We start from the raw sequence: 25,747 nt of genomic DNA, 5'->3' as shown, positions 1-25,747 counted from the left end.
TGAATGTACAAGCTTTTGAGTCCATCTTCGCCGGTCGGTCGCCAGATGAGCGATTCTAGGTTGCAGTACTGAGTCCCTTTTAAGCCAAGAGATTCAAGATTGCGGCAACGTGACACTAAAGTGCATATGCCGTCCATGTAATCCGTATTTGGACAACGAGTTTGCAGGTTGGAGTAGAGCGGGCTTCCGTGTTCGTCGTTAATAGATCTCTCGTCAAAGTCGTACGCGCGATCACCGCCAGGCCCTGTACCATCGACGAATTCCAGAAACAGATGTCGCAGTTGCATGGCCATGTCGTCCCGAATACAAGCGCCAATGGTCGCAATGTCGTATGCTGAGGGCAGCGTAAGTCGAAGATACGTAAGCAAAGGAAGATGTACGCGTGGCGAGGAGAATATGCTCGCGATATTGCTACGAATGAGCTGCAGGAAGTCAAGATCAAGCTTGAGGCCATAGTCTTCATCGTCTCTCTGATCAACTTCCAACGGTGCGCTACGCCAATTTTCTTCGAGCGTAACAACAAGGCGTTTCAGCGTTGGTAATTTAGAGACAGCCTCTTCGATCCGAGGGACAAAGGCTGACGTGTTCGCGACCAACAGGGCCAACTTTCCGGCCAGCCCAGGATTATTTTCGACGTCTCTTTTCTCGAACAATCCATCTGGGCTTAGTCTTGATTCAGACAACATGATCTGTAAGCGCTTTATGCAAGGCGCAAACTTAGCACCTGCTTCTACGATGTATTTCTGAAGTCTCGAGGTAGCTGTGTTCTCCCAGGTGCGGAATGTCGCATATTTATGTTGGAAGTAGAGACGGGTCATAGCGTGGTCGAAGGCTTTACAGACTAGCCGAAGCTCCAACTCCTGGTGAAGCACATGTGGGTAGTCATAGCCACCGAGGCAACATATGTAATCAAAATCGTGGATAAGAGTGGTCTCGTCCCATGAATACCGGGGTTCAGTCACAGGCCTTGCAAGGTAGGAGAAAATCTGGACCTTTCGTTAGCCTACAGTATCGAATCGGAATACGAAGAACGCTACCTCATCAACGAGCTCAACAGAGAGTCGATCCCATACCGACATCTTCACTTTGATGTCGTGCGGAAAATGCGGCAGAGGCAATCGATGGGGAGCGGCAGGCTGCATGGCCCGTGCACGCGGTCACCCCTTCCTCAAGTCTCCGTGGACCTTATCAGCCTATCATCTCGGACTTGCAATCAGGTGGCTGCAGCTCCGTCTTACCACCTACACATACTGTGGCAGGCCTGAGAAGCAGAAAGATCCTATAGATCCAACCGCGTACTGTACCGCGGCTTTTGTCTAGCGATAAAATGAGGGGTTCGCCCCAGCTCAGGCGGCCGTCCGCCCCGTCCAGCTTCAAACAGCATGTCGCCAACACCGTCCTTCAGGGTCAGGCTTGCTGAGCTTCGCGACGTCCCTCGTGTCACGACGGTTGCCCTAGCTAGTCTACCTGATGACCCGGGGTTCGAGTTCATTTGGAGGTACAGGCGCCAGTATCCTGATGACAGTCAATTCTTTTGGTTGCAAGTGTTCAAACACTACCTCTACCATCCCAAAATCACACTCATCGTGGCTGAAGAAGTCGCGTCAGTAGAGGAAAAACGCGAAGATCGTGGAGAAGCAGTAGCGACAATAATCGCGTTCGCATTATGGGAGGAGAACGGGAAGAGCATGCTGACACAGGCTCTGACAAACCTGTGGAGTAAGGGCATGTTTAACGCGCTACACTGTGAGCATGCACGCGCGAACCCGATGAATACAATACTGAGCAATGACAGGTTACATCACCTTTGTGGAGAACTGGGCCATAGGAAAGGAGTTCAAGCGGCGCGACGGCGATCCGAAGCGCATGATCGCCTTTCAGCAAGCGCTGAACTACACCCACTCGAAATATTGGGAGAAGATGTATCCTCAGAATTACTACCTCGTTCTGCTTGCAACCCATCCAGACTATCGTCGGCGCGGTGCGGGCACTGCGCTCACTCAATGGGGTGTCGACCAGGCTCTAGCTGCGGGCATTGACGTAGGCCTTGAGGCAAGTCCGATGGGATTTCCACTGTACCAGCATATGGGCTTCGTTCTGTTGGAGAATCTGGTAATTAAGCCAGATGCGGATGACGATCCTGCGAGTATGCTGCTGAGGGTTATGGTATATGACAAGAACAACAAGTTCTCAATGGTCTGATTTTGGGAATCACCTGCTTGCGATTGAGGAGGGCCGTAACATGTACTTATTGTGTGTTGAGGTTGGGTGCTAGGTGGGTGCTGAGCCGCCGCTCGAACGGGGGCGGAGGTTCAAATAGCGCCCGAAGCGCCGACTGCCCACCAAGCTGCCACCGCGCGGTCGCAGTGTTCCGTTCCCTCCCCAGCAAGCCACACAAACATCCAACGGGGACCGGGAACGGCGCAACAACAGTCGCTTCCTACTTTCTCATAAGATTGAAATGATGCCGAATTATGCATGCTCGAGACACGGGGACGGACGGTGTTGTGGCTCGCAGCACCGTTCAGAATAAAGCTATAAGAGCATGGTCGTTGTTACCAGCCATACGTATCATCTATCTCAATCAGATCGTCCCTTACTATTAACTTGACAGCCTGCAAGGCTTCTTTTACTATTTATCGCCCGTCATGAGTATTGGAAGAGCAGCAGCTACACGCGTGTGCGGCAAGCCAGTGGGCCCTGTCGGGCTCGGAATGTTAGGTCCGTTCCACGCTACCTGGACATTCCAAAAGCAACTTACTGACAACAGACTCTTCAGGCTTGACTCTTCCTGCTCCATTTCCTCAATTCGAGCGCGAGCATCAAATCAGTCTGCTGAAGGCCGCATTAGACCAGGGTGCAAACCTATGGAACGGAGGTCTTCACTATGGCACGCCGGAGTCAAACTCCGTACATCTGATGCGCTACTACTTCGAAAAGTACCCCCAGGATGCTGAAAAGGTTGTGCTCAACATCAAGGGCGCCTTCAATCATGGAACAGGCCCAGTTGGCAGCCCAGAGGCTATCCGCGCATCTGTGGAGCAAGCTCTCGAAGGGCTAGGGGGCGCGAAAGCCATCGATATTTTCGAGATGGGTATGAGCACATCCGCAGGTTGATATCGTAGCAACAACTGATAAATTCGCAGCACGCGTCGACCCCAACACGCCCGTTGAAATATCCATCAAAGCTTTGGCTGAGCTGGTAAAAGAGGGTAAGATCGGGGGCATTGGACTGTCTGAAGTCAACGCAGACACTGTTCGCAAAGCTCATGCCGTTCACCCCATCTCAGCCGTAGAAATCGAGCTGAGCCTGTTCACACCCGATCCCCTTCACAACGGAATCATGGAAGCATGCTCTGAACGTACGTCTTTCCGCGAAAGAACTTGCTTCGAAGATCCGACGCTGACAACACCGATATAGTCGAGATCCCTGTGATTGCGTACAGTCCAGTCGGTCGGGGCTGGCTCACGGGCAGTTTCAAGACGCTCGATGACCTTTCGCCCAACGACTTTCGCCCGAAGATGTTCGACCGCTTTCGACCTGAAGTGTTTGATCAGAACTACAAGCTTGCCGAGGCCGTGGAAAAGATTGCCCAGAGCAAAGGCCTCAAGTCGGCGCAAGTCGCTATCGCTTGGGTAGCGCGGCAAGGGGCGATTCCCATTCCAGGGTCTACCAACATCGAACGCGTCACCCTGAACAGCAAGCTGTTTGAATTGACCGATGAGGATATGGAAGACCTCCGCAAAGCTCAGGAGACATTTCCCGTTGCAGGTAAAAGATATGGAGGAGCGCATGAGAAGCTGCTGAACGGTTGAAAGTTGAGCCGAGATTGATGTTGTCATATTGCAGATTTCGGAGTTTAGACGGACGGAGATATTGCTACGTCGATTTACCTATTGCCATCTACTTCGTCGTCCTCATCATCAACCTTGCTTCACGAGGTCTCAATACCTTACTGCTACGTCCTAGTCGCAATGAGTTCAGCATACGAAGAATCTGAAGAAGTAACAGCCACGTCGCAAAACACGACTCATGCACATCATGGGTCGTGTGCAGTCTGTGCGAAGGCGAAGAGCAAATGTGTGAGGCGTACAGAGGGCAGCAACTGCGAAAGGTCAGTAAGTACAGCATGACTGATCAATTAGCATGAGTACTCAGTCCGGGGGAGTATCTTGAATGATTTCAAAAAACTTAACATATTTCTAGATGTACACGACTACATAAGGTCTGCCAGACTCGGGAGCCAACGAAACGCAGAACCAAGGCAAAAATAAGAACGTGAGTCAATTTCGAGCGGCATAAAATCTCTGGGTTCACGATGCTAAATTGTAAGTAGACGATCCGCTCAGTTGCAGCATCTCGAGGCACAGCTTGCAGACATCACTGAAGCTCTGACCAACAGACATGCGCCAGAGGCATCTTCAGAATCGGAAATGCATACTTCTGCATTACAGCAGGCGACAAGATTACATGAGAAGAGTAACGTTGTGTATCAGGCATCACTGATCGTAACTCCAAGCGCTACCGGATCTGTCGATACTACTGCCTCTGCCCGCGACGCAACGCTGGAGATGGACGATTCCCACCTCGCATCAATGGAAACGAACGAAACAAATACCGACATTTTGTTCGATCGCTACCAGAGACTGATGGCACCTCATATGCCTTTTGTGGTGTTCCCAACTGGTACTGATGTTACCAGCTTGGCCAACAACAAGCCGTTCTTGTTACAGGCTATCAAGACAGTCGCTTTCTTCCACGATACCGCAGTCCAACAGATTCTGGTAAAGGATCTTATACGAGAGATCTCGGATAGGGTATTGATCAATGGTGAGAAATCGCTCGACCTGTTACAGGGTATGCTAGTGATTGGAAATTGGTATAATCCGCATCTCTTCGCACCACCAAGCCACACAGTACTTCTACACCTTACCATGGCGCTCACTCACGACCTGGATATCGATCGTGCACCAGGCTTTTGTGAGAAGGCGGCTTTGATGGCAGCGTCACAAGCGCACGGTGTGCCACAGCCGGCAAAGGTCGTAACGAACGATGAGCGACGTGCAGTTCTCGGAACGTTCTATCTAACCTCACAGATATTTACATCCTTCCGGAAGATCGACAACCTTAACTGGACTCCATGGCATACAGCTTGCGTCGATGTACTAACGCAAGCTCGAGAATACGAAAGCGATCTTTTGCTCGTACAGCTAGCGCAGAGTCAGCGCATCATGCAAGAAGCCATGGCTACCGACTGCGAGCATGCTCCGGTGCAACTATATGCCAAATCTTTCTTGAGCGACCTCGACAAAGCTGCGCTAGCGTCTGGAAACGCAGCGACGGCGATAGTGTCGCATTTGCAGCAAGCCTGTACCCGAACTGCGATCTGGGAACGCTCATTCGGGAATCTCGCCACCCATACAGTCAAAGAGACGGACCTACGGCAGCGACTAGATGGAATGTGGCAATGCATGGACGCGGCCAAAAGGTACACGGAGATATACCTAGAACTACCCGTCGAAGACTATCTTGTCGTTCCATTCGGCGTTTTCGCGCAGTTTGCGTACATCTTTGTTGTGCTTGTGCGAGCAAGCCTGATTGAGATGGACGGCTGGGATGTCCAAGCTCTTAGAAAGTTCGTCGACTTTTCGACACTTCTCGGCGAGGCTTCTCGACGGTACGATGCTGTATCGCAGGCTCATCCTGATGGTCTGAACCTAAACAACGACGCTTTTGCGAAGTGGTCTTCGAAAACCAAGTGGGCCAAATCTTTTTATGATACGAAGCTCTTGTGTTTGGCATCAAACGCACCGACAGCAAATCAGCCTCCGTTTGAGGTTAGGGCCACTGACGCAAACGAAAATCATGTACCGTACTCTGCTCCTCTCGCCCCTCTTGAAGCTCTAGAAGAGGCGACATCAAACCCATTCGCAGCTTTCGATGACTGGGGCAGTTTTGCTGACCCATCAGCCTTCCTTGAAGATATGGACTTCGGTGTGTCCAACGTGTAGAACAAAGAGGATGGGCCCGCACTTCGGAAGCGGAAGCCAAACAAACCCAGCTATACGCGACACGTATGCGATATCATCGGTGAAAGAATGAGTTTCGACCCAATCATAGGTAATGTGGGCCGCTGGGTCTTGGCGATTGTATAAGGTTGGCTTTGTCCTACAATCATACCTTCCGGTCTCTTACCCTGAAGCTCAACTTGCAGCCGCACCTTCTTCAATATGGCTGATCGAATGCTTCGCCCTGATGCGGCCATCATTTCGACAATTTTTACTGAGTCGCAACCTAACTCCATCGAGATACTTGCTCACTCCTTCACCAACTGCACGTTCAAAGCGGAATTTCCAAACCATCCGGCTGTAATCGTTCGATTGGAAACTTCAAGCGGGTCGCTAGCCGTCGTTTCTGCGATTCAAGAGGCAGCCTCCCTCCAAATCCCGACTTATGTCCCCGAGATACTCTGGTCTGGAAAAGTGGTGACGGCAAACCACGGCGAAGCAGATTACATGGTCACCAGATTTATACCAAACACTGTGACTTTAGAGTCTGTTTGGCCTTCCCTCAGCCTCACGGAGAAGACGTCTCTGATTGATGCTGTTGCAAACGCAGTCGATAAACTTCAACAGGTCGACATTTCACATGCACTCCTTCAGCGAGTTTTCCCAAACACAGCTCTAGTTGACGACAAGAAGAATATCAGTATTGGAAGTCCATTCCTTGGTTTCGCGAAAAGTGTTCGCGAGTTCATCGCACTGTTTGTCGCTCAGCACCAAGCCAAGAGCTTCGCTACCTCTTCCATAGAAAACGCACTAGATGGCGACGGCATCGTCATCAAATCTGCCATACCAGAATTGGGTGAGATACGATTCTCCTCTGATGATCTCCAGGCTCTCGAAGAAAGCTTGGTGCTTTCGCACAACGACCTCGAACCACGAAACCTGCTTGTAAAGAAAGCAGAGAGCGAAGACGGCCCACAGTACGAACTTGCTGCCATCATTGATTGGGAGATGGCAGGCTTCTTTCCTTCCGCCTTCGAAACAGCAGTCAAAGACATCTCGTTGGGTAGCTGCAATCAGTACTTGGACTATTATCTTATGTTCAAAGAAAAGACACGCGCTATGCTATCTAGTGGAGAGTCTTCCCAGAAGCTGGTTGAAGCTGTTCGTCTCATTGATGAGTCGCGGTCACTGCAGATGAAAAGAAATGTTGGTGCGGAGATTCGAAGGCGTTGGATTTCTAGACAGGGTCTGGAAATGAGTGATGACGTGTTAGAAGGATGGATTTTGGAGACCGCAGAAGATGGTACAAAGCATGAGCTGCGTCCTTGTTCGAAGGCGTATAACGATGAGCTAGAGAATGAGGTGCTCAAAGATTTTGGAATGCTGTAGCAGAGAGTAACGAGCACTGTGTTATGAATGATAATTGGCGCGAATGGAATTACCATATGGAGATGACTGCGAAGGACTCTAGCGAGGTCATGGTTTCAATGTAATGGTTTCTGCTTCAACTTCAGGGATATTCGCTGAGGAGACAACTCGCCCAAACTTGACATCAGCGTCTACATAGTGTATGTTATGCCATAGTCAGCTTTAGGTCTTAGAAGTCAGACTCGTTGCATTCCACCTTTGACCCTTCACAATCTCACCTGCTTCCTCAAAGAAAGCGCTTCCTATGAGATCTGTCAAAGCCGATGGCAATGTATAGCATCGAGTCAGTTCATTCAAATGTCACTGTCTAGGTAGTGGACAGACCTCAATGGTAAACGGGTGGTATTCATGCATAACAAGTCCTATGTCTACGGTATTCCACAGCTCGGTGTGAGTAAGGATAACGGAACTCCGGCCTGTCCCCCAAAGGTAATGTGAAACTCTGCATAATCATTTTCATGAAAGCATATAGTGATATTTTGGGAATTTTATGGCATATAAAAAATATAGGTCTTCTCCTCTATCCCTAGAAAACAACACCGAACTAAGCAGCATCGATACCACAAGTAAAACCTGCACGTTCAGCTTAATCAAATCGCATATCAAAGCTTCTTCAGCCTCTTCAATCCATAAAACAAGACAACACAAAAGTATATATCTCAAACGTTGGGCTTGTTTCCAGTCCGTTTTTCGCTAACACGTTACAGTGTCTATCATCAGCTCCGAGTCTACTCCTGTCGACACCAACACCTGTGGGAAATGCGGCAAGAACTTTAGTGGTGCATCTAATAGGTGTACCTGCTATGACGACTAGGTCTTAATACCTTCTCTATAAGTCGCTATCGTTTCGAATATGGGTAACTTTTCACGGAGGGCGGATAAGCAGGATGTGGATTCTTGTCACCAGTTGGTCTGACTTTGATGAGTAAGAGACTACACAAAAATGCAAAATAGCCAAGCTTGCACTACGATACATGATGATAGTGACACTTAGTCTGCATTCTCGTTAGACGCGTCCTGATCCTTCTCTCTGCCACCAATGAACAATGCCGCCAAAACTGCTGTGAAGGCGCAAATGCCAGCAAGAACGGCGTTCATGTTGCCGTATCCAATCTTGTCTCGTAGATACCCAGCCAGCAGTGGGCCTACAGTCAGCCCACCGCTCCACACCATACTGTTGATGCCGTAGAGTTGGGCGAAAGGAGCCTGCTCGAACATGTCTTCATTCGCCTTGTAGTAATTCTCCACGATAGTTCCAGATTCGACAATGCTAGGACTGTTGATAACCGCCAGACCGAGTCCGTTCATCGCTAGCAATGCAGAATAGAGTGCGATGATGTGACCGTTGTCTAATCTCTCGATGATACTCGACTCAGTCGGAAGTCGGAGTAATACAAGCGTTGGTATCAGCCAAATGAATCCAAAGACTGATACCGGCTTCGTGCCATAGTTGTCGACACACCAGCCAAAGACTGGACCCAGCAGGAAATCCGCACCGCCCAGTGGTAGGAAGAGCAATCCAGCTTTGAGACTGTCAAAACCTAGTTGCCCCGACGCTACCAACGGCACGGTAGCGTCGAAAGAACCAAGAAGAAGAGCTTGCACAAATCCAATCCATACGGAGGTTAGCAGACCTGGATGGCGAAACAGCATGAGGATGGGAAGATTGCGAGTGAAGCGATTCGATGGTTTGGAGAGACGGTAGCGATCGAGCGTAGAAGGACCATTTGGTAGAAGCGGGGTTTGTTCCGTGTCTTGTTGTTCGTTGCTCCTATCTGGTTCAGAGGCATGTGTCTCGGGAGTAGAGTATTTCTCAGCCACCTTCTTTTCCACCATGAGCAATCTCAAAATGAAGTCTATGCCAATCAACCCTATGGCCACGCCAAAGACACCTATGTATCCAGTCTTCGCGTACAATGAACCGCCGACAATAGGTGCGACTAGGGTGGAAACTGATATGAAGCTGAATATAGTTCCCATAGTCTTGCCCAAGTTTTCGCGGCCTACGGTCTCAACCAAGATAGCGAGGCCGATAGTCCACACCACACCTCCCGATGCTCCCTGGAGGAATCGTGCAATGGCCAGAACGGCGACGCTACGCCCGAGAGCGAGAAGAATGGTCGAAAGTAGACATAGGATTAACCCGAGGAGGAAAGGTAGCTTTCGAGACGAAAACAACCTGTCAGCTAGGAAGCCTGCGATGGGTGAAGATATGCAGGAAGCTGCTGCATAGACTGCTAGAAGGTTTGATATCGTGCTTTGGATCTGAGAGTCAGGTAGATCGATGCGGTCTTTCAACAGGAACGGCAGTACTGGCACAATGAGCCCGTACAAGAAAAGGTCCACGAACGCACCCATTCCCACAGTGAAGACTATGAACAATGGGTGCGATCGCCATCGTATTCCTGGTGGTGGCATTGCAAAGATAGTTTGGAAATCGACGACGTGATGAGATGCAAAATTGATGTTTGTCAGTTTTGGAAAGGCATCTGGCAGAAGTTTCCGCACGAGCCTCATCAGCTCAGACGCATGCTGACGTCAGTACTCATGATGAAGAATGTAAGCGCCTTTTTTAAGTGCCTCAGTGATCGGTAGGGAGAGTCGATAGCTGTCAGCAGCAAGAGAACAACGCGCTCAATGCACAATGAGGGGTGGCTCAAATCATACACCTTCGGTCATCCATAACGCTCTTACAACTTACGAGAAGCGATAATAGTGTCAGACTGCTTAGTGACAAGAAGTGATAGCTTTCGCGAATTTCAAGAAGTTGGAGGTATATTGTATGTCGACCCTTGAATAGCTGTCTGCAGGTGCAAAACTCCCCAGGGCCTGGTGTTCGTCGTCACGTGCGGACGCAGCCTAGCGTGCTTGGCGCGGATCTCGAATTCGAGCTCCCGACAGCTTCGTCGGGTGAGTGAGACCACGCCATACAACTCCACTACCCACACAACAGTTGCTTCAAGATGGCGGATAAGATGGAGGGCGTAGTAATGGGCGGCGGTCTCGTAGACCCCAGCAAATACCCGGTGCCCATCGAAACGTAAGTGAAAGATCATGCCCAAAAGGTAGGTCCCCTTGATGCTAATGGAGAAATATAGTATATACGTGAGTTGGACCACGAGCGCGCCAGCAACGCACTCACATTGCACTTGGTGGCGCGATTGCTGACAGCACTAGGTCAACAACCTCGAGGAGCGCGTCAAGATCGATACCATGAAGCAAGCCTTGACACGGGTCTTCCAATACTACGGTCCGATCCTGGATGTTATCGCAAAGAGCAGTCTGAAGCGGAAGGGACAGGCATTTATTGTCTTTGACAGCGAGAAGGCTGCACTGGAGGCTGTGGAGGAAATGAACGGCTTCGAGATGTACGGCAAGGTCATGAAGGTGCACAGGGCGAAGACACACAGCGACGAGACAGTCAAGCGAAAGGCGCCGGAACTGTTCGACGATCACAAGCGGAAGCGCCTGACGCTTAGGGGTGCGCATCTCCTACCACTTCTGAGGGTGCTCCATACTGACTGCCATAGACTTCAAGCGCGCCGAAGAAGACGCGAAAGCGCAAGCCAACCCAGTCGCCGCCGAGAAGCCTCGCGCAGCCAAAACCGGAGCAGCCGCTGTTCCCGACGAATACGTACGACCCAACAAGACGCTCTTCCTGCAGAACATCCCCCGCGATGTCGACGAGGACGACCTCACGACGATTTTCGAGCGTTTCGAAGGCTTCAAGGAAGTGCGCTTGGTCTCGGTCAGGGCTGTTGCCTTTGCTGAGTTCGAGAACGAGCAGTTTGCGATCACAGCGAAAGAATCGACGGCCAACACCCCGATCGGCGCAGAGGGCAAGCCTATGAAAGTCACCTACCAGCGGCAACAGTAGGTTACTGCGTATGGATTATTGCTATGGATTTATGCATTTTATGATACCTTGTTCGGCACAGATACAGGCCGGCACAATAGAGTCTTATTATCAAAAGACAACGTTCACATTAAATGGCACAATGCTTATCACTTATTTAGCTTGGTCGAAAACGCCCCGCGCGGGATGCCAAACGGAACCTGGACCACGGACTCGGTATCAGCATTCTGGAAGGTGCATGTCTACATGCGAGACGTTGGCGAGCGAGAGCTAGAGAGGTGGATCCAGCGCCCAATGGGCCGCAGGCGACACTACACGGACGGGCCCTACTAGTCGCCTGTAGAGCGCTCAGAAGATGACATCTTCGTTGTCCTCGTCGCCCAGCATGTCCTTGCTCTCGGCAGCATCTTCTCGCGCCTCACTCTCCGTCTCTTCGTTCTTCTGCTTCGCCGCCACCCTTGCGGCTTCCTCCTCGGCAGCATCCTTCTGCTTCTTGTTGGACACTTTCTTCAGGCGGTAGAACTCCTCTCGGTCGAGCTCGTCAAGCTCAGAGTTGATGTATTTAATGGTGTTTTCGGTACGGGGGATGATGACGTGCTCACTGTTGGCTATTAGCTTTGGCAGTTGTCTGGAAGGAAAGGATACCCACATGGCGTTTACACGGCGGTTGACCACCTTGATAACTTCGTCCAAAATGACAAAGGCAGTCTGTAGACTAGCCAGTTCCACCAAAGTCTCGACCGCTCTTGCGTACGTCTCTCTGCATCTTTGTACTTGCTGACCACCCTTGCCCAAACCCGTCAGGGCGAAGTCGTTGTTCTGCTCGACAGTGAAGCTTTCGAACTGCGGGAGGAAGACACCGGAGACGTTCTCTTGTTTCGTTCGTACGCGGAAGCGGGCCTGCTTTGCGGATTCTTGAATCTGGTAGCCAATGTCGCCGCCGACGGCGTAGGTAACTTCGGCGAGGGAGAAAGCCGCGACCTGCATGACCCTGCCCATCTTGCGCTTGGCCTCATCGATACGGCGCGTTATTTCTGGAAACGGTTTCAGTTACAAAGGCAGATGGTGGGGGTGCATATAGCGTAGTCGTACCTCGAAAGCGCCTGCACATGGTCAGCAAAGCTTCACGAGTGGACTGGAGACAGCGAGTGCATACTTGGTCAAGGCCTCACTCTTTCGCTTCAGCAGGTCGTGGCCGGTCTGGGCGCCCTTGAGCTTGCCCTTCATCAGACCCAGCGACTGCCGCGTCGCGAAGACGGCCTCTCGTGCCTGAGGGTCGTGTTAGCATCAGATGTCCTGGGCATTGCATAGCTCGGGCTGGCGTACCCCGCTGCCAGACATGTTTGCGGCTCGAACAGTTGGTGGAGAAGGCTATGGGGCTAAAACCGAGGGTAGAGGCTGACAATGGCCGGAGATATTCTGGTAGGTGTCTCGGAGCCAGTCAGCGTGCGCAGTGCGGCCAGGTGAATCCAGCGGAACGTGACGCAGCTATGCCGGGGAGCTAGCTATCCATGGATGTGAGACCCGTGCGCGCGCGCCTACCAACACTGAGAAGCGGGTCCTCGGAATGCACGTTGCTTATTGGCTGCAGGAGACGGCTGACCATCGCTCTTTCCTCAGAACTTTAACACTTCGACACGCCTCGTCAGCCGTCCAACACCGCACCCCATCGCCCTCCTGCCCACCGCGGGCAACACACGCCCTGGCTCTGGCGCAATCATGCCCGGCGAACTCCTCAGGACCGTCACCGCGAGCCTCTCGCGGCCCACCAAGCGGAAGATGGAGCCCTCGGCGGACCTTTTCCTCATCACCGACCAGGACGTCGCGTACGAGCAGGACATCCAGCGCAATGCCGGCAGCGTGAAGCCCTGGCTCGACTACTACAGCTTCAAGAAGTCACGTGGGAGCATCCTGGAGCAGGCCTTTGTGCTTGAGCGCGCCGTCACGACGCTTCCGCGCTCGTACAAGCTGTGGAAGCTGTACCTCGAGCTGCGCACCAAGCACCTCTCCAAGAAGAACCCGGCCAAGTTCGCGCCCCACTATGTCAAGGTCAACGCCCTCTTCGAACGCGCCCTCGTCCTGCTCAACAAGATGCCGCGCATCTGGGAGATGTACCTCAACTTCCTCATGCAGCAGCCCCTCGTTACCACTACCCGCCGCACGTTTGACCGAGCCCTACGCGCCCTGCCTCTGACTCAGCACAACCGCATATGGGCCCTCTACCGACCGTTCGCGACGTCTGCATCAGGCGAGACGGCCGTCAAGATCTGGCGTCGCTACATGCAGATCCACCCCGAAGACGCCGAGGACTTCATCGAGCTGTTGAAGGATATGCGCAAGTACACCGAGGCCGTCAAGAAGTACATGGAAATCCTCAACAACCCGCGCTTCAAGAGCAAGGAGGCAAAGGGACCCTTCCAGTTCTGGACCGAGATGATCGATCTGATGATTGACCACGCCAAGGAAATCGACACCAGCGACGACAGCGGCATCGACGTAGAGAAGATCATCCAGAGCGGCATCTCCAAGTTCCCCGATCAGCGAGGCATACTCTGGGTCGGTCTGGCGCGGTACTGGATGCACAGGGGCGAGTACGAGAAAGCCCGCGACGTCTTCGAGGAGGCTGTCACCACAGTCATGACTGTGCGCGACTTCTCCATCGTCTTTGACACGTACGTGGAGGCTGAGGAGGCCATGATTGGCATCAAGCTCAATGAGGCCGCTGTTCGGTCGGAGAAGGGCAAGATCGACGAGGCTGCTGACGCGGACCTTGACATCCGGATGGTCCGCTTCGAATCCCTCATGCAAAGACGGCCCTTCCTGCTGAATGATGTCATGCTTCGACAGAACCCGCACAATGTCATCGAATGGGAGAAGCGCGTCGCTCTTTGGGGTGACAACAAGAAAGAGGTGGTCCAGACCTACACCGACGCCATTGCGGCAATCAACCCCAAGAAGGCACTCGGCAAGTTTCACGAGCTCTGGGCCAACTATGCCAAACTGTACGAATCAGGCGGCGACCTCAAGAATGCCCGTGTCATCATGGAGAAGGCTGTCAAGGTACCCTTCAAGTCAGTCTCCGAGCTGGCTGAGATGTGGTGCGAATGGGCCGAGATGGAGCTTCGCAACGAAAACTTCGACAAGGCCGTGGACATCATGGCCAAGGCTACGCAAGCCCCTAAGCGGTCGAATGTCGACTACTTCGATGAGTCGCTATCACCACAACAGCGTGTACACAAGAGCTGGAAGTTGTGGAGCTTCTACGTCGATCTTGTCGAGAGTGTCAGCACCCTGGAGGAGACAAAGAAGGTGTATGAAAGAATATTCGAGCTTCGCATCGCAACACCGCAAACCATCGTCAACTACGCGAACCTGCTGGAAGAGAATAAGTACTACGAAGACTGCTTCAAGGTCTACGAGCGCGGCCTCGACCTCTTCAGCTACCCCGTCGCTTTCGAGATCTGGAACTTGTACCTCACCAAGGCCGTGGACCGTAAGATTGGCATGGAGCGATTGCGTGATCTGTTCGAACAGGCTGTGGAGGACTGCCCGCCAAAGTTCGCCAAGGTACTATACTTGATGTATGGTGCGCTTGAAGAAGATCGCGGTCTAGCTAGACATGCTATGCGCATCTACGAACGCGCTACACGCGCTGTAGCAGACGAGGACAGGCTGGAGATGTTCAACTTCTACATCACCAAGTCAGCTTCGAACTTTGGTCTCACCTCCACTCGACCAATCTACGAGCGCGCAATTGCCGCCCTACCCGACGGCGAAGCCAAGGAAATGTGCCTCAAGTTTGCCGAGATGGAACGTCGCTTGGGAGAAATCGACCGAGCCCGAGCAATCTATGGCCATGCCAGTCAGTTCTGCGACCCAAGAACAAGCCCCGAATTCTGGAAGAAGTGGGAGTCATTCGAAGTCCAGCATGGCAACGAAGACACGTACAAGGAAATGCTACGCATCAAGCGCAGTGTTCAGGCTCAGTACAATACCGACGTCAACTTCATCGCTTCCCAGGCTGTCGCTCGTGGTCAACAGAACGGTACACCCGCCGACGAAGACGGCGACGCTACCGATGCTGCTGGTGAGGATGCAATGGCCGCTCTCGAGCGTCAAGCACGCGCACCAGCTGGCTTCGTCGCCGCCAGTACCGGTCCTCAGGGTGGCAACATCAAGCCTACCGAAGAGGCAGCCGCAAACCCCGATGCGATCGATCTGGACGACGACGACCTATGATTCATGAACCAAGGTTCCTTTAAATAAGGGCACCTTTTGGGTATACAATTAGGTCAAGGGCGGGTGGATTAGGATGAAAGACTTGCATTTACATTGGCGTTATTTGAGAAAGGTGACAACAACACACCTGGCTATCTTCGCAGGCTACCATGCTACTCCGGAATATTTCATTGCTTTGCGTGTATATTCGGGTTGACCCAGTGCGGTCTCCCTTGCTTCGACCTCCACCAATTTGAGGTTTCGACAGTCTGATCTTTGTGTTTTACTCGACTTCGATCGATACCTTGACAACTTGTCTCGACTAGTTCACTTTCTTGCATCTCCGGCGTTCTTTTACTTTGTGAGGGATTCCGCGCGAACGATGTCAGTGGCATCTTGCTCTGAAGAGAGCCCCTGGTGGTTGGGCCGATTTCTTTTGTCGAGTGGTCAAACAAACTGTATGTTCTTGGCAACATCTTCTCAGCTTCATCATGTCATATAAAACATCTAGCCAAAAACAAACACTATTCACTCCGCAATCAATGCCTTCGCTTCTGCCGTGACGTATGTAGTGTGTCTATATTTGGTCCTGTACTTGGATCCATCGAAGTTGGATAGATACAACTTGATCACTTACGCAAAGTCACTACAACAATGGTCTTGAAAGCATGTCGATATTCGTCTAATTTCGTAGTCAGCATTGAACGTTACTGATCACAAGCTCTCCAGCCACTTCATCGCAGGGAGCCTATTTGATTTCCTCTTGTAATACACGTGTACCGCATGTACGGAGCTCCGATACCGCACTCCTTGTGTCTTACTTTCCAAGAGCCGGATGCTCCTTCTCCGTGGAGAAAAAAAATGGGGACACATCCACGTGCCTTGCCACGCACTTTGTTCTCCGCTTAACTAAGACTGCGGCATCGGTGGGAAGGAGCAGCCGAAGCTTTTGTCACGATCTGAGGCAGTTACACTGGATCATGCCCGCACATTGCATTTTGAGCAACCGCAATCCGATACTGGAGTCTGTCTTGTGCACGAGCGTATAACAGTATGAGTTTCGTGCTCATTCAGTGATACAGGCTTGTCTGATTGGATCTTGTATCCACCTGGTTCACGGGCTTCTTCTTCCGTTCACAGAACTGGACAGTAGAAGCCTAATGTCGTCCTAGCTGCCCTTGTTTTTTGCTCGTGTATACATACTTGCTACGTTCACGGGTTCGATTCATGCCCGGATTTTGTTCGTTGCTTTTAGCATGGTTTTCCCGAGAGGAAGGAAGAGGGGAAGTGGCAGTGGTGACTCGGGATAGGGAAAGAGCCTTGGGACGCGTGGCGTGCTTACATCGAACGCGCACGCATCATGGGGTTCGTTGCAGACAACAGCAGAAGGGTACGTTAAGTTCTCGGATTTTTGGTTATCTTGTCTTACATTGTCAGCGAACCGCACTGAGGTTACGCGGCTGCGAGATTTAGGTTTCAGAGTCTCGTGGTGCAGTAATCGCAGGACTCGGCGACTGAACGCGACACTCCAAATGCGACATACTTGCGTAGTCATCCCATGTGAAGATCTGTGTCACCAAGTTGGAATGATGTGTTACAAGGGTAAAGATGGTGATTTGGCGAAAATCTATCTCGGTAGGAGGAGACCACGCTTCGTTTCGTCTTGAATAGTAAGAGTAGGGTTCCTCCATTGCTGCTCATTACCCAAAATACGTTGCGTGTCACCTACTGCTCGTGGCCTCACGCATGCTCACGCAGTGTTTGATAGCACCATTGACTGATCATGTCGTGATGACTCCGTTCCGAACCTGCATGGTCGGCAGTTGAAGCCCAACGTGTAGTTGACTTCTGCCAAACTTTGCACTAAACTTTCTCTCCTTCAGGCAGAAGGGCGAGTGAGTCCCTCTACGTGTTCACCGTGATGAAGGTCTATCCCAGTACCAGGTCGAACACATGAATATGCCCCTTTAAGTAACCAGGCCCATCCTCGTCGATGTCTAGGTGTCACCTGTCACTACCTCAAAAAGCCCTCGTACTCTTATTGTGATTTAATCAATCTCGTAGAGTTCGTACTGTGCGACAACTGGTGGCACGGCATCCGGCAACCTGTGGCACGATCCGCGATGTGAAACAGCCTGACAGCCGTGTGCTACCACGTCAAAGTATGACGAGGATGCGCTGGTGTGGAGATGAGTTAATCAGCAGGCTGGGCCCCATCGTGGCCTTCTCGGCTTCAGCCGCATAGCGTGCACTGAGCTGTTCGCCCTGACGATCAAAAGAACGATATGTGGTGGTGTGGTGATGTTTCGAATGGCACGGTGCTGATCGTGGCCCTGTCAAGATAGGTGGCGTTGCTGGCGCGTCCTCAAATGGATTGGTAGGCGCAGTCGAGTCATGGGTCCGCTTCAACTTGCTCACCACCATCCCACGAAGTGCTCAGGCACGAGACGACGAGAAATTTGACAGAAGTATGTCGTGATGAAGTCGAAATGTTGGGCTTTGAGGTATCGCAGAATATGTTGTGCGCAAGACGCAGCTGCCCAGCGATTCCTGTTTCAGAAGTGTTACAGACGCGAGGAGAGAAGTAGACATCTCAACCGCTTTCCGTGATGCGTTCCGTAGACATTCCATTACCATCATGAGTTGTATGCGGATTCTGATCTTGTCGTTCGCGACATGCGCATTTAGGTTGTACGCCTATGCGTCACCGCAATGCCCAAACGCGCCGCATCAATTCGCGGTCCAAGCTCAACTGCCACTCCAATTACCACATTGTCCATTCACCACCGGCAATTCAGAACCATTGCCGAAAGAGACGCCCCTTCAGCACTTACCGTGGTCGCACGATCCAGCCTGTGCTCAAGGGAAGCAGAAGAAATATTGCACCTACACGACTTCCGAAACAAGAGGCGGACATGCTTTGAGCATGATCGCAAGACCTGTAGCTGCAAATGCGATATCTGCGGCCTTCCTAGCTCTGAACGGGGAACACCAGGGCTTGGATGATGGTCTCGAAGTTCGGGCCTTCCCGGGCAAGGGCAAAGGCCTAATCACCACAAAGGCTTTGGAGAAAGGAGAAACGATATTACTCGATACTGCGCGTATCATCGCGAGCTCGCATTTTCCTACGCAAGTTACGCGTGCGCAAGGCCAAACACTCTTCAGTGCCGCACTTGATCGATTACCTCAGGCAGATCGGAACTCGGTGCTGGCATTGGATCAGAGTCTGGGTGGCAGCAAAGTTGAAGACATAATGAAGACGAATGCTTTCGCATGCCAGCTCGCTGATGGCGAAGTAGACGACGCCTACATGTGTCTCTTCCCTTCCGTTGCCCGGATTAATCAAGCGTGCCAACCCAATGCGCACGCGCGCTTTGTTCCGAAGACACTGTCAATGGAGATCAAAGCTCAACGGGACATCGCCGCTGGGGAAGAAATCGGTATCTCGTATGGCAAAATCGACTTGAAGCACGCCGACAGACAAGCACTCTATCAGGAAGGCTGGAACTTCAAGTGCACTTGCTCTCTTTGCACTGCTTCGCAATACGATGTAGCTGGTAGTGACCAGCGCCGTGCGAGGTTCGCCCAACTCCGGAAGATGCTGGAGAACTTGACGGCGGAGACCTACGATGCCCAACAAATTGTTGCTTGGGAGAAAGAAGTGATGGAGATTAGTCAACGAGAGGGTTTGGATACTCTGCTCGCCCAGGACTATGAGAGACTGGCGTACGTGTACGCAGGTCACGGAATGATGGGAGATGCCAGACGTTGGGCAAAGATGGCGAAAGAAAGTTTATTGGAATGGGTGGTGGTTGATGGAGGTCCGCACAATCAGATAAGGAGGATAGAGGACTTGCTCAAAGAGCTGGATGGCTAAGTCAGGGTTGTCATTTCGCGGTCTGATAGCTGGGGCTGCTGGCTTGGGCTACGAAGATGCCTGAAGACGGACCGGAAAGACTGTAAAGTTCATGGGAAATGTACCATTGCTTAGAGACTCCGCGAGTGTTCGCTGGCAGCCTTCCGGTGTCCGCGCGCGACAGCCGTGCTAGTAAGCCTGCGGTGGCTGAACGTCTACAGGGCTGAATGAAGCGTCTTGCGATCGTGACATGGACCGTGATAGAGGACGTGATCGGGTCGGTCCATCGTCGTCCATAGATCTTCATTGCAGCCTCCGAATACTCCGAACACCCCACATTGCATCCCCGATCCGTCGACCGTGCTTGAATAGACGTTGTTGCTAATGTCACCCTGCCCGATCCAACCTCAAAAGGGTCCGGAAGGCTGGTCGCAAGATGACGTGAGCGCCAGATTGGGCAGTAGGCAAGTACACTGGGCGGTGGAATTTTGAGAGATGAGGCACCTGAAGACTGTGTGTTTTAATTTACAGCCGTGGTTCGTCATCACGCGGAGGCCCTGCCGGCGCCGCCAACAGGTAAAAACTCTGGATGGTGCCGCAGGCCAGGGTGCCCAGATCTGCACGCACCGGGTACAGGCGAGCTCGAGATCGTGGGCGATCCTCCAACAGTCAAAACAGGCAACGGTCGAAGAGGTCATTGCGCTGAGTAATCTCCATCGAAAAGGACCTTGGAATGATGAAGATAGACGCCACCGATGTGATGGGTTGTTTCTGGGTCGGCGAAACTGATAGCATCTGACCTATTGACCGACCGAGTGAACGATTGATGCTTGCGACCACATCCCCGCGATTGACAGCTCGGGGCGCTCGCGGCGCCGTTGTCAACGGTGATATGTCGCAGCGATGGCAAAGAGAGTTCGATGGTGGAAATGCAGGTACGTGCCGAAAAGGGGTCTGTGGTGCTGGACTAAGCGGCACTTGACCAATCAGATGCTAGCCGTGGCCTACTCCGCCTCGCATCTCAAACCTTCCACCACACCTGGCGCATCATCGCCTCGACTCTTCATTTGCTACGAGCCTCCCGTCCTCTTTCACTACCTACCTCATGCGGCTAAACGCGAGCAAAAGCATTACTGAACGACCCGTTGTCAAGTGACAAAGCAAATGCGAGGCGCGCATCAGCAAGCGCCATCTTCGCGTACGTGGGTCTGAAAGAGCGCATCCCTTGAAGCAAGTGAAGGAGGAAGCGCCGTCGGGCCTTGACGAAATAGACTTTGTCGTCTTTGTACCACTGCTTCCAACGTCGAGGCTGTTACACTTGCCTCGAACTGCTTGTTAGCTGCGTCACCCATGCCTCCGCATACGGGTCCATGGGTCTTTCGAAGACCAGGTTTGATTGTCCAGTTTCAGATGTCGGCGGGGTCTACCCTGTAACCATCGGCTTTGCCAGCTGAAGAAGGTTGTACAGGGCTTCGCCGCATAACATTGCGAATGTAGGGCTAGAGACTAAATATGGACCTGCATGTCCTGTCGACAGCAGATGGGATACATTAATGCTCTAAAACATCCTTAGGTTCTCCACACATCCAGTTCGCTCATCACATATCTTCAGTTCGTCGCGATCCTTTGCTTTTGCAACCAGTCACTCCTTTACTTGTTCTATACTGTCTTTTGTCTAATATGGTGTCGAGTCGGTCCCTCCTTACGGTCTTCGCGACCTTGATCGCAGTTGCTACGAGTCAGCAATGTTATGCCGTTGACGGTACAGCACTCGACAAAACATACACGCCATGCAACCCTAGCGCCAATCACAGCGGATGCTGCGCGTCCACCGACATCTGCATGAGTAATGGGTTGTGTATGGGAACAACAAATGAGTCGATCGGTATGATCTTCTCGCGAGGTTGTACAGACAAGGAAGGAAAAGATGCAGCATGCCAACAAGACTTGTGCCCTGGTGGTAAGTTCACAAACATTTGACTCATCTTATGTTCCCCAACTAATTCACTTCAGTTTCCAACGACTTCCTTGGTCTCAAGCCAGTAAAAGCATGGCAACTACAAACATGCGACTCGGGAACATACTGCTGCCGCGGCGCCGACGACACGAAGAGCTGCTGCAACAACCAGGACGCACCCCATATCACAACCACCTTCAGCGCAACCCTCCAACTCCAAAGCCCGAGCCCGGCTGCCGCAACCACTGCCCCACCTCCCAATACTTGCTCAAAAGAAAAGAAGGAAACGGCAATAGTTGGCGGTGTCCTCACGGCTGTCTTCACTATGATCATCGCAGGCCTGGCTTCCACTATATTCTGGATGTACAAGAGGGAGAAGAGACAGCGCAAGCTGAAGGAGCACTACGAGGAGCAGTTCTCGCAAACCAACGCGTACCGCAAGGCACTGGCGTCGAGCGCCGGATCCTGCAGAGGCAGTGTCATGATGGACGACTTGAAGCCCAAGTCCAGCCACGGTCCCGCATGAGGAGTCACACACACACTCAAACTCAGAAAAAAAAGTCTTTCGTATCTATCGTCTTTCCAATTTAGCGTCGGTGTTTTTGCGGGTACAGGCAGGCACGGTGATGATGGGACAGGGTAATGTTGAGCTCACGCCTGGTACCGATCCTTGGGTTTTAGCCCAATTTCCTTTGTTCATTTCGGCAGTTGCGAATACCCTTCAGGACTCTCTTTCCTTTGTCTCGGCTTAGATATTCGGTTATGTAGCGACGACGGTTGGGAAGGGAACAACACTTAGATGGTTGATGTGGAACACATTCTGAGATGTAATAGATATAATGCACGAGCATTTTCATCCTACAGTATTGCGACAAACATGTCTATCATCGCTCAACTTCACCCAACTTCCCCATGAGCAGTGCCTCGACCTTCTCCCCCTTCTTCAAGCTACCTTCGCCTTGTGGCATACAAAGCAGCGCATTCGCACCTCTGAAGCTGCCGATGCGGCTACTCCTCTGCCCGCCTGTTGAGCTGGCGTATAGCAACCCATCCTCTTTCGTCACGACAAGCGCACGGTGATACTCTGGACGACCCTTATCCATTCTCACATCCTCATCCAATATGACTCTGATCCTTGGTAGCCCGAGTGGCTTAATCCCAGCTTGCTGGTGCAATGCAGGCAGAACGAAGAGATGGAAACACACGACGGCTGAAGCTGGATTGCCAGGAAGCGAGAAAATCGACTTGGTAACAGGTTTTCCATCATTGTCCTTTACAGGCACAGTAGCGAAGGTGGTAGGCTTGCCAGGCTTCATGTTGACACGGCCGAAATGGATTGTGCCGCCGAGAGAGCGCTCGATGGTTGGTTTGAGTAAGTCAAGCTCGCCCATTGAGACGCCACCAGAGGTGATGATAACGTCGCACTTGCGCATTGCGTCACGGAGACTCTGCTCAAGAGTGCCGGGTCTGGATTTGGTCAGCGACAGATGAAACGGAGATTTTCTTCCAACTTCACTTACTTGTCTGAGACGATACCCAGATCGATGACTTCGAACCTATGGCTTCGTGCGGCAGTGATGAGGGTGGGACGGTTGGTATCGCGCACTTCTCCGAGTCGCAACGGGCCCTCTCTGTTGTGTGGGATGATTTCATCACCTGTGCTCAGGACTCCGACGACAGGCTTCTTGTAGATAGACACCTCTGTCGTGCCCACAGACGCAAGCAGGCCAAACTCGCCACCCACGACTGTAACACCTTCGCCCTTCTTCAGGATGATCTCCCCCTCTTTGACATCGCTGCCAACTTCTCGTACGTTTTCGTTCGGCTTGATCTCATCAGTCAGTATCTCAATCTCTTTCTCTTCTTTGCCATCATCGGTCAGGCTCTTCAATACTGTATCCTCAACCATGACCACAGCGTCAGCACCAGGAGGAAGCGGGGCGCCAGTCGTAATCCTGGCAATCTCTCCTTCTTTCAACTCCTTGACTTCGCCAGGTTGTGCATGAGATATGATCGAAACAGGGTAAGTTCCCTTTTCGAACTTGCCAGTCGCTGGGATCTTGATCGCATATCCGTCGACAATGCTAGCTCGGAAGGCCGGGACGGACTCAGTGGCTTTGACATCCTCGGCAAGGACCGAACCACTAAGTCTCATGTCTACTGGCACCTTCTGTACTGCAGCAGCTGGGGTTTGCTCCGATATTAGCTTGAGCGCATCTTCGACTGCCAACATAGGATACGGCGACGATCGATATCTGCGAGTTGGTCCTGCAGAAGGATCATTAGACTGGGGACGCTCTTCTGGGTTCGTGTGGGCTTTGGGTCCTGCGTGGCCGCCGTGACCATGCGAATGCCCATGATGGTGATGGTGGTGATGCCCACTTCCAGCTCCTGTCATTGTAAGTTGCAGTGTTACTGGGGTGAATGGCACATCACATACCTGCAGTAGCGCCACCCGAAGAAACACCCGCGTCCTTTTCGAGCTTCTCTACACCACCAACATGCAACGGTCTCGACTCTGCACCGGCGGCTTGGATGCACGCATGTGGTAGTAACTTCAGGACTGCCTCTAGATTTTCTTTGGCACCTTTTGGCGATCCAGGCAAAGTCAATATCAAAGTCTTCTTTCGCACTCCAGCGACGGGTCTCGCCATGAGTGCAACTGATCACATGTTAGCCTGACCGTTACCTCAGTGTTCAAGGGACTTACATGGCGTGACGGCGTATGAAGTTGTAAGCATGCCATGTCTATTGTTCTGTAAGCATTCGCATGAAGGATCGATAGAGATCACCTACACAAGTCCGGGAGCATGTCTATCAATCAGCGGCGTAACTGCCTTCTCTCTATTAGCTGCGTGTCTTGGGCCATTCCGAGAACAAGAGCGCGCACCTCCGGAGTGACATCCTTAGTTGCGAAACCGGTGCCTCCGCTAGTGACAATCAGATTGATTGGCTCCGGGCCGTCAGTCCAACTTTTGATAGTCTTCTGGATTGCGAGAGCGTTGTCGGGTACTATCTCGGTTTCGCTAACCTCCCATTGGTCATTTCCGAGATCTCCGAAGACCTTCTTGAGGACTGGTATGCATTTATCGGTTGGTGGGTCTTCGGAAGCAGTCTCAGATACTACCAAGATCGCTGCCTTCAACTTTGAACCTGTGGTGGCCATGTTTAATGTTGTCGATGTTGAGTCGAAGCGGAGTAGAGCGGACATCCCACCCTGTAGACTTGGTGCACGGACCATTGCTTACACGCCGAGTTGATCAGATTCAGAAGTTCACTCATGAGAATTGTCAAAGGATATTGGAAAACATAAATCGATAAATGGTATTTAACGCCGATGCTCGCTCATATTACATGCATTATACAAGCGCCCCTTCCTATGTACATTGTACAACCTCTACAAATGACCTTCAGTAATCTCTTGACCAGCTCCACAAGCTGGCACTCGAAAACACTCCTCCTTGGCGTCCTTCTGGGCGAGATCGAGGTTCGATACAGATCGTATAATTGTGCCCCTTGGCGAAATAGCGAGAGCTTTTCGCTCACTGGAAGTCCTTGGCGTTGCTCTGCATGAGCAATCCAATAATGAGACCGAACAGTCCGAGAATGGCAGCGAAAATCTCAATGGTAAGGATCTTGACGAACCTACAACGAAGTTAGCATCGAAATAGATACCCAGGAAAGACAGCTACTTGCATTGCAGGGTCCGCAGCATCGGCCAGGGCTGCGCTACTTCCGTTGATGCCCACGCATACACCGCAGATCAGGTTGCACATGCCCACGGTTATTCCAGCCCAGAACAGCGCGTATCCAGTGAAGTAGTTGGATCCAGAGTACAACAGCTCAGGGTCCGAGAGCTGATTCATCTTGGAGGAGAAGATGATGGCCATGATGACACCGTAAATAGCGACGACTTCGCAGAAGATGATGGAGATCAAGTTCTTGGTTCGTATCCGTGGCGCCTTGACACCACCACCGACGATGGACACACCGGTTGTCCAGATGCCCCTTTGCGATTGTCAGATGCGATGCGTGTATGTTCCCGACGGCTAGACGTACCATGCCGAGCCTACGACAGAGAGACCAATGCATAGCGCAATGCCGACACTAGCAAATGTGTATGGCGATATGCTTTCGAGGAAAGTTCCGACCTGGAATGTAATCAGTCATGTCCGTATCGGGTTGGTAGGAACGCGTGCGTACGTTGAAAGCTTCGCCTTCGTTGTTGAAGAGCATGTCTGGAGGTGGTTAGCTATCGCCTACGCCCCTGCGCGCGGTACATACACAAGCCCACCACACCGAGGGCGGCGGTCGCACCGCCCGTTCCATAAGTAAGAGACATGTTGGGTTTGTTGGTCGTGGAGGCGGAGATGGATGGTGAAAGAGGCGGCTGGAGCTTCGTCGTGATGGACTCGCCGCGAAG

The 25,747-nt window shown here is 51.9% G+C and overlaps 13 protein-coding genes across 13 annotated transcripts; 9 read left to right on the top strand and 4 right to left on the bottom strand.

The window, feature by feature from the left end:
* Positions 1-324: 324 nt before the first annotated feature.
* J4E85_002214 (uncharacterized protein) lies at positions 325-542 on the top strand (the record flags this gene model as incomplete). Its single annotated transcript, XM_051466494.1, has 2 exons — positions 325-345; positions 375-542. 2 exons carry the CDS (start codon positions 325-327, stop codon positions 540-542), a joined length of 189 nt encoding a protein of 62 aa, XP_051329349.1.
* An 840-nt stretch (positions 543-1,382) lies between these two features.
* Positions 1,383-2,202, top strand: J4E85_002213 (uncharacterized protein; the record flags this gene model as incomplete). The annotated part of the gene is made up of 2 exons (XM_051466493.1): positions 1,383-1,746; positions 1,796-2,202. 2 exons carry the CDS (start codon positions 1,383-1,385, stop codon positions 2,200-2,202), a joined length of 771 nt encoding a protein of 256 aa, XP_051329348.1.
* A 446-nt stretch (positions 2,203-2,648) lies between these two features.
* On the top strand, positions 2,649-3,816 carry J4E85_002212 (uncharacterized protein; the record flags this gene model as incomplete). Its single annotated transcript, XM_051466492.1, has 4 exons — positions 2,649-2,721; positions 2,780-3,094; positions 3,147-3,362; positions 3,422-3,816. The coding sequence occupies 4 exons, from the start codon at positions 2,649-2,651 to the stop codon at positions 3,814-3,816; spliced, it is 999 nt and encodes a 332-aa protein (XP_051329347.1).
* A 226-nt stretch (positions 3,817-4,042) lies between these two features.
* On the top strand, positions 4,043-6,012 carry J4E85_002211 (uncharacterized protein; the record flags this gene model as incomplete). The annotated part of the gene is made up of 3 exons (XM_051466491.1): positions 4,043-4,049; positions 4,236-4,279; positions 4,351-6,012. 3 exons carry the CDS (start codon positions 4,043-4,045, stop codon positions 6,010-6,012), a joined length of 1,713 nt encoding a protein of 570 aa, XP_051329346.1.
* A 219-nt stretch (positions 6,013-6,231) lies between these two features.
* Positions 6,232-7,398, top strand: J4E85_002210 (uncharacterized protein; the record flags this gene model as incomplete). The annotated part of the gene is made up of 1 exon (XM_051466490.1): positions 6,232-7,398. One exon carries the CDS (start codon positions 6,232-6,234, stop codon positions 7,396-7,398), a length of 1,167 nt encoding a protein of 388 aa, XP_051329345.1.
* A 1,029-nt stretch (positions 7,399-8,427) lies between these two features.
* Positions 8,428-9,855, bottom strand: J4E85_002209 (uncharacterized protein; the record flags this gene model as incomplete). Its single annotated transcript, XM_051466489.1, has 1 exon — positions 8,428-9,855. One exon carries the CDS (start codon positions 9,853-9,855, stop codon positions 8,428-8,430), a length of 1,428 nt encoding a protein of 475 aa, XP_051329344.1.
* Positions 9,856-10,400: 545 nt separating this feature from the next.
* Positions 10,401-11,314, top strand: J4E85_002208 (uncharacterized protein; the record flags this gene model as incomplete). Its single annotated transcript, XM_051466488.1, has 4 exons — positions 10,401-10,477; positions 10,536-10,542; positions 10,615-10,918; positions 10,968-11,314. 4 exons carry the CDS (start codon positions 10,401-10,403, stop codon positions 11,312-11,314), a joined length of 735 nt encoding a protein of 244 aa, XP_051329343.1.
* Positions 11,315-11,641: 327 nt separating this feature from the next.
* VMA8 (H(+)-transporting V1 sector ATPase subunit D) lies at positions 11,642-12,634 on the bottom strand (the record flags this gene model as incomplete). Its single annotated transcript, XM_051466487.1, has 5 exons — positions 11,642-11,894; positions 11,943-12,327; positions 12,386-12,396; positions 12,450-12,562; positions 12,620-12,634. The coding sequence occupies 5 exons, from the start codon at positions 12,632-12,634 to the stop codon at positions 11,642-11,644; spliced, it is 777 nt and encodes a 258-aa protein (XP_051329342.1).
* A 378-nt stretch (positions 12,635-13,012) lies between these two features.
* SYF1 (pre-mRNA-splicing factor syf1) lies at positions 13,013-15,532 on the top strand (the record flags this gene model as incomplete). Its single annotated transcript, XM_051466486.1, has 1 exon — positions 13,013-15,532. One exon carries the CDS (start codon positions 13,013-13,015, stop codon positions 15,530-15,532), a length of 2,520 nt encoding a protein of 839 aa, XP_051329341.1.
* A 2,905-nt stretch (positions 15,533-18,437) lies between these two features.
* On the top strand, positions 18,438-19,388 carry J4E85_002205 (uncharacterized protein; the record flags this gene model as incomplete). Its single annotated transcript, XM_051466485.1, has 1 exon — positions 18,438-19,388. The coding sequence occupies one exon, from the start codon at positions 18,438-18,440 to the stop codon at positions 19,386-19,388; it is 951 nt and encodes a 316-aa protein (XP_051329340.1).
* A 1,866-nt stretch (positions 19,389-21,254) lies between these two features.
* J4E85_002204 (uncharacterized protein) lies at positions 21,255-21,850 on the top strand (the record flags this gene model as incomplete). The annotated part of the gene is made up of 2 exons (XM_051466484.1): positions 21,255-21,327; positions 21,381-21,850. The coding sequence occupies 2 exons, from the start codon at positions 21,255-21,257 to the stop codon at positions 21,848-21,850; spliced, it is 543 nt and encodes a 180-aa protein (XP_051329339.1).
* A 358-nt stretch (positions 21,851-22,208) lies between these two features.
* Positions 22,209-24,490, bottom strand: J4E85_002203 (uncharacterized protein; the record flags this gene model as incomplete). The annotated part of the gene is made up of 7 exons (XM_051466483.1): positions 22,209-22,791; positions 22,845-23,649; positions 23,707-23,715; positions 23,765-23,986; positions 24,035-24,072; positions 24,121-24,161; positions 24,215-24,490. 7 exons carry the CDS (start codon positions 24,488-24,490, stop codon positions 22,209-22,211), a joined length of 1,974 nt encoding a protein of 657 aa, XP_051329338.1.
* Positions 24,491-24,866: 376 nt separating this feature from the next.
* VMA16 (H(+)-transporting V0 sector ATPase subunit c'') lies at positions 24,867-25,666 on the bottom strand (the record flags this gene model as incomplete). Its single annotated transcript, XM_051466482.1, has 5 exons — positions 24,867-24,969; positions 25,021-25,332; positions 25,384-25,475; positions 25,528-25,562; positions 25,609-25,666. 5 exons carry the CDS (start codon positions 25,664-25,666, stop codon positions 24,867-24,869), a joined length of 600 nt encoding a protein of 199 aa, XP_051329337.1.
* Positions 25,667-25,747: the final 81 nt, after the last annotated feature.

Source organism: Alternaria conjuncta (assembly GCF_024043145.1).
Source record: "Alternaria conjuncta strain BMP 0040 chromosome Unknown scaffold_3, whole genome shotgun sequence".
In the NCBI taxonomy this organism is placed as follows: Eukaryota; Fungi; Ascomycota; class Dothideomycetes; order Pleosporales; family Pleosporaceae; genus Alternaria; species Alternaria conjuncta.
The sequence above is the reverse complement of the archived record's forward strand: the minus strand, read 5'-3'. Positions and strand labels throughout refer to the sequence as shown.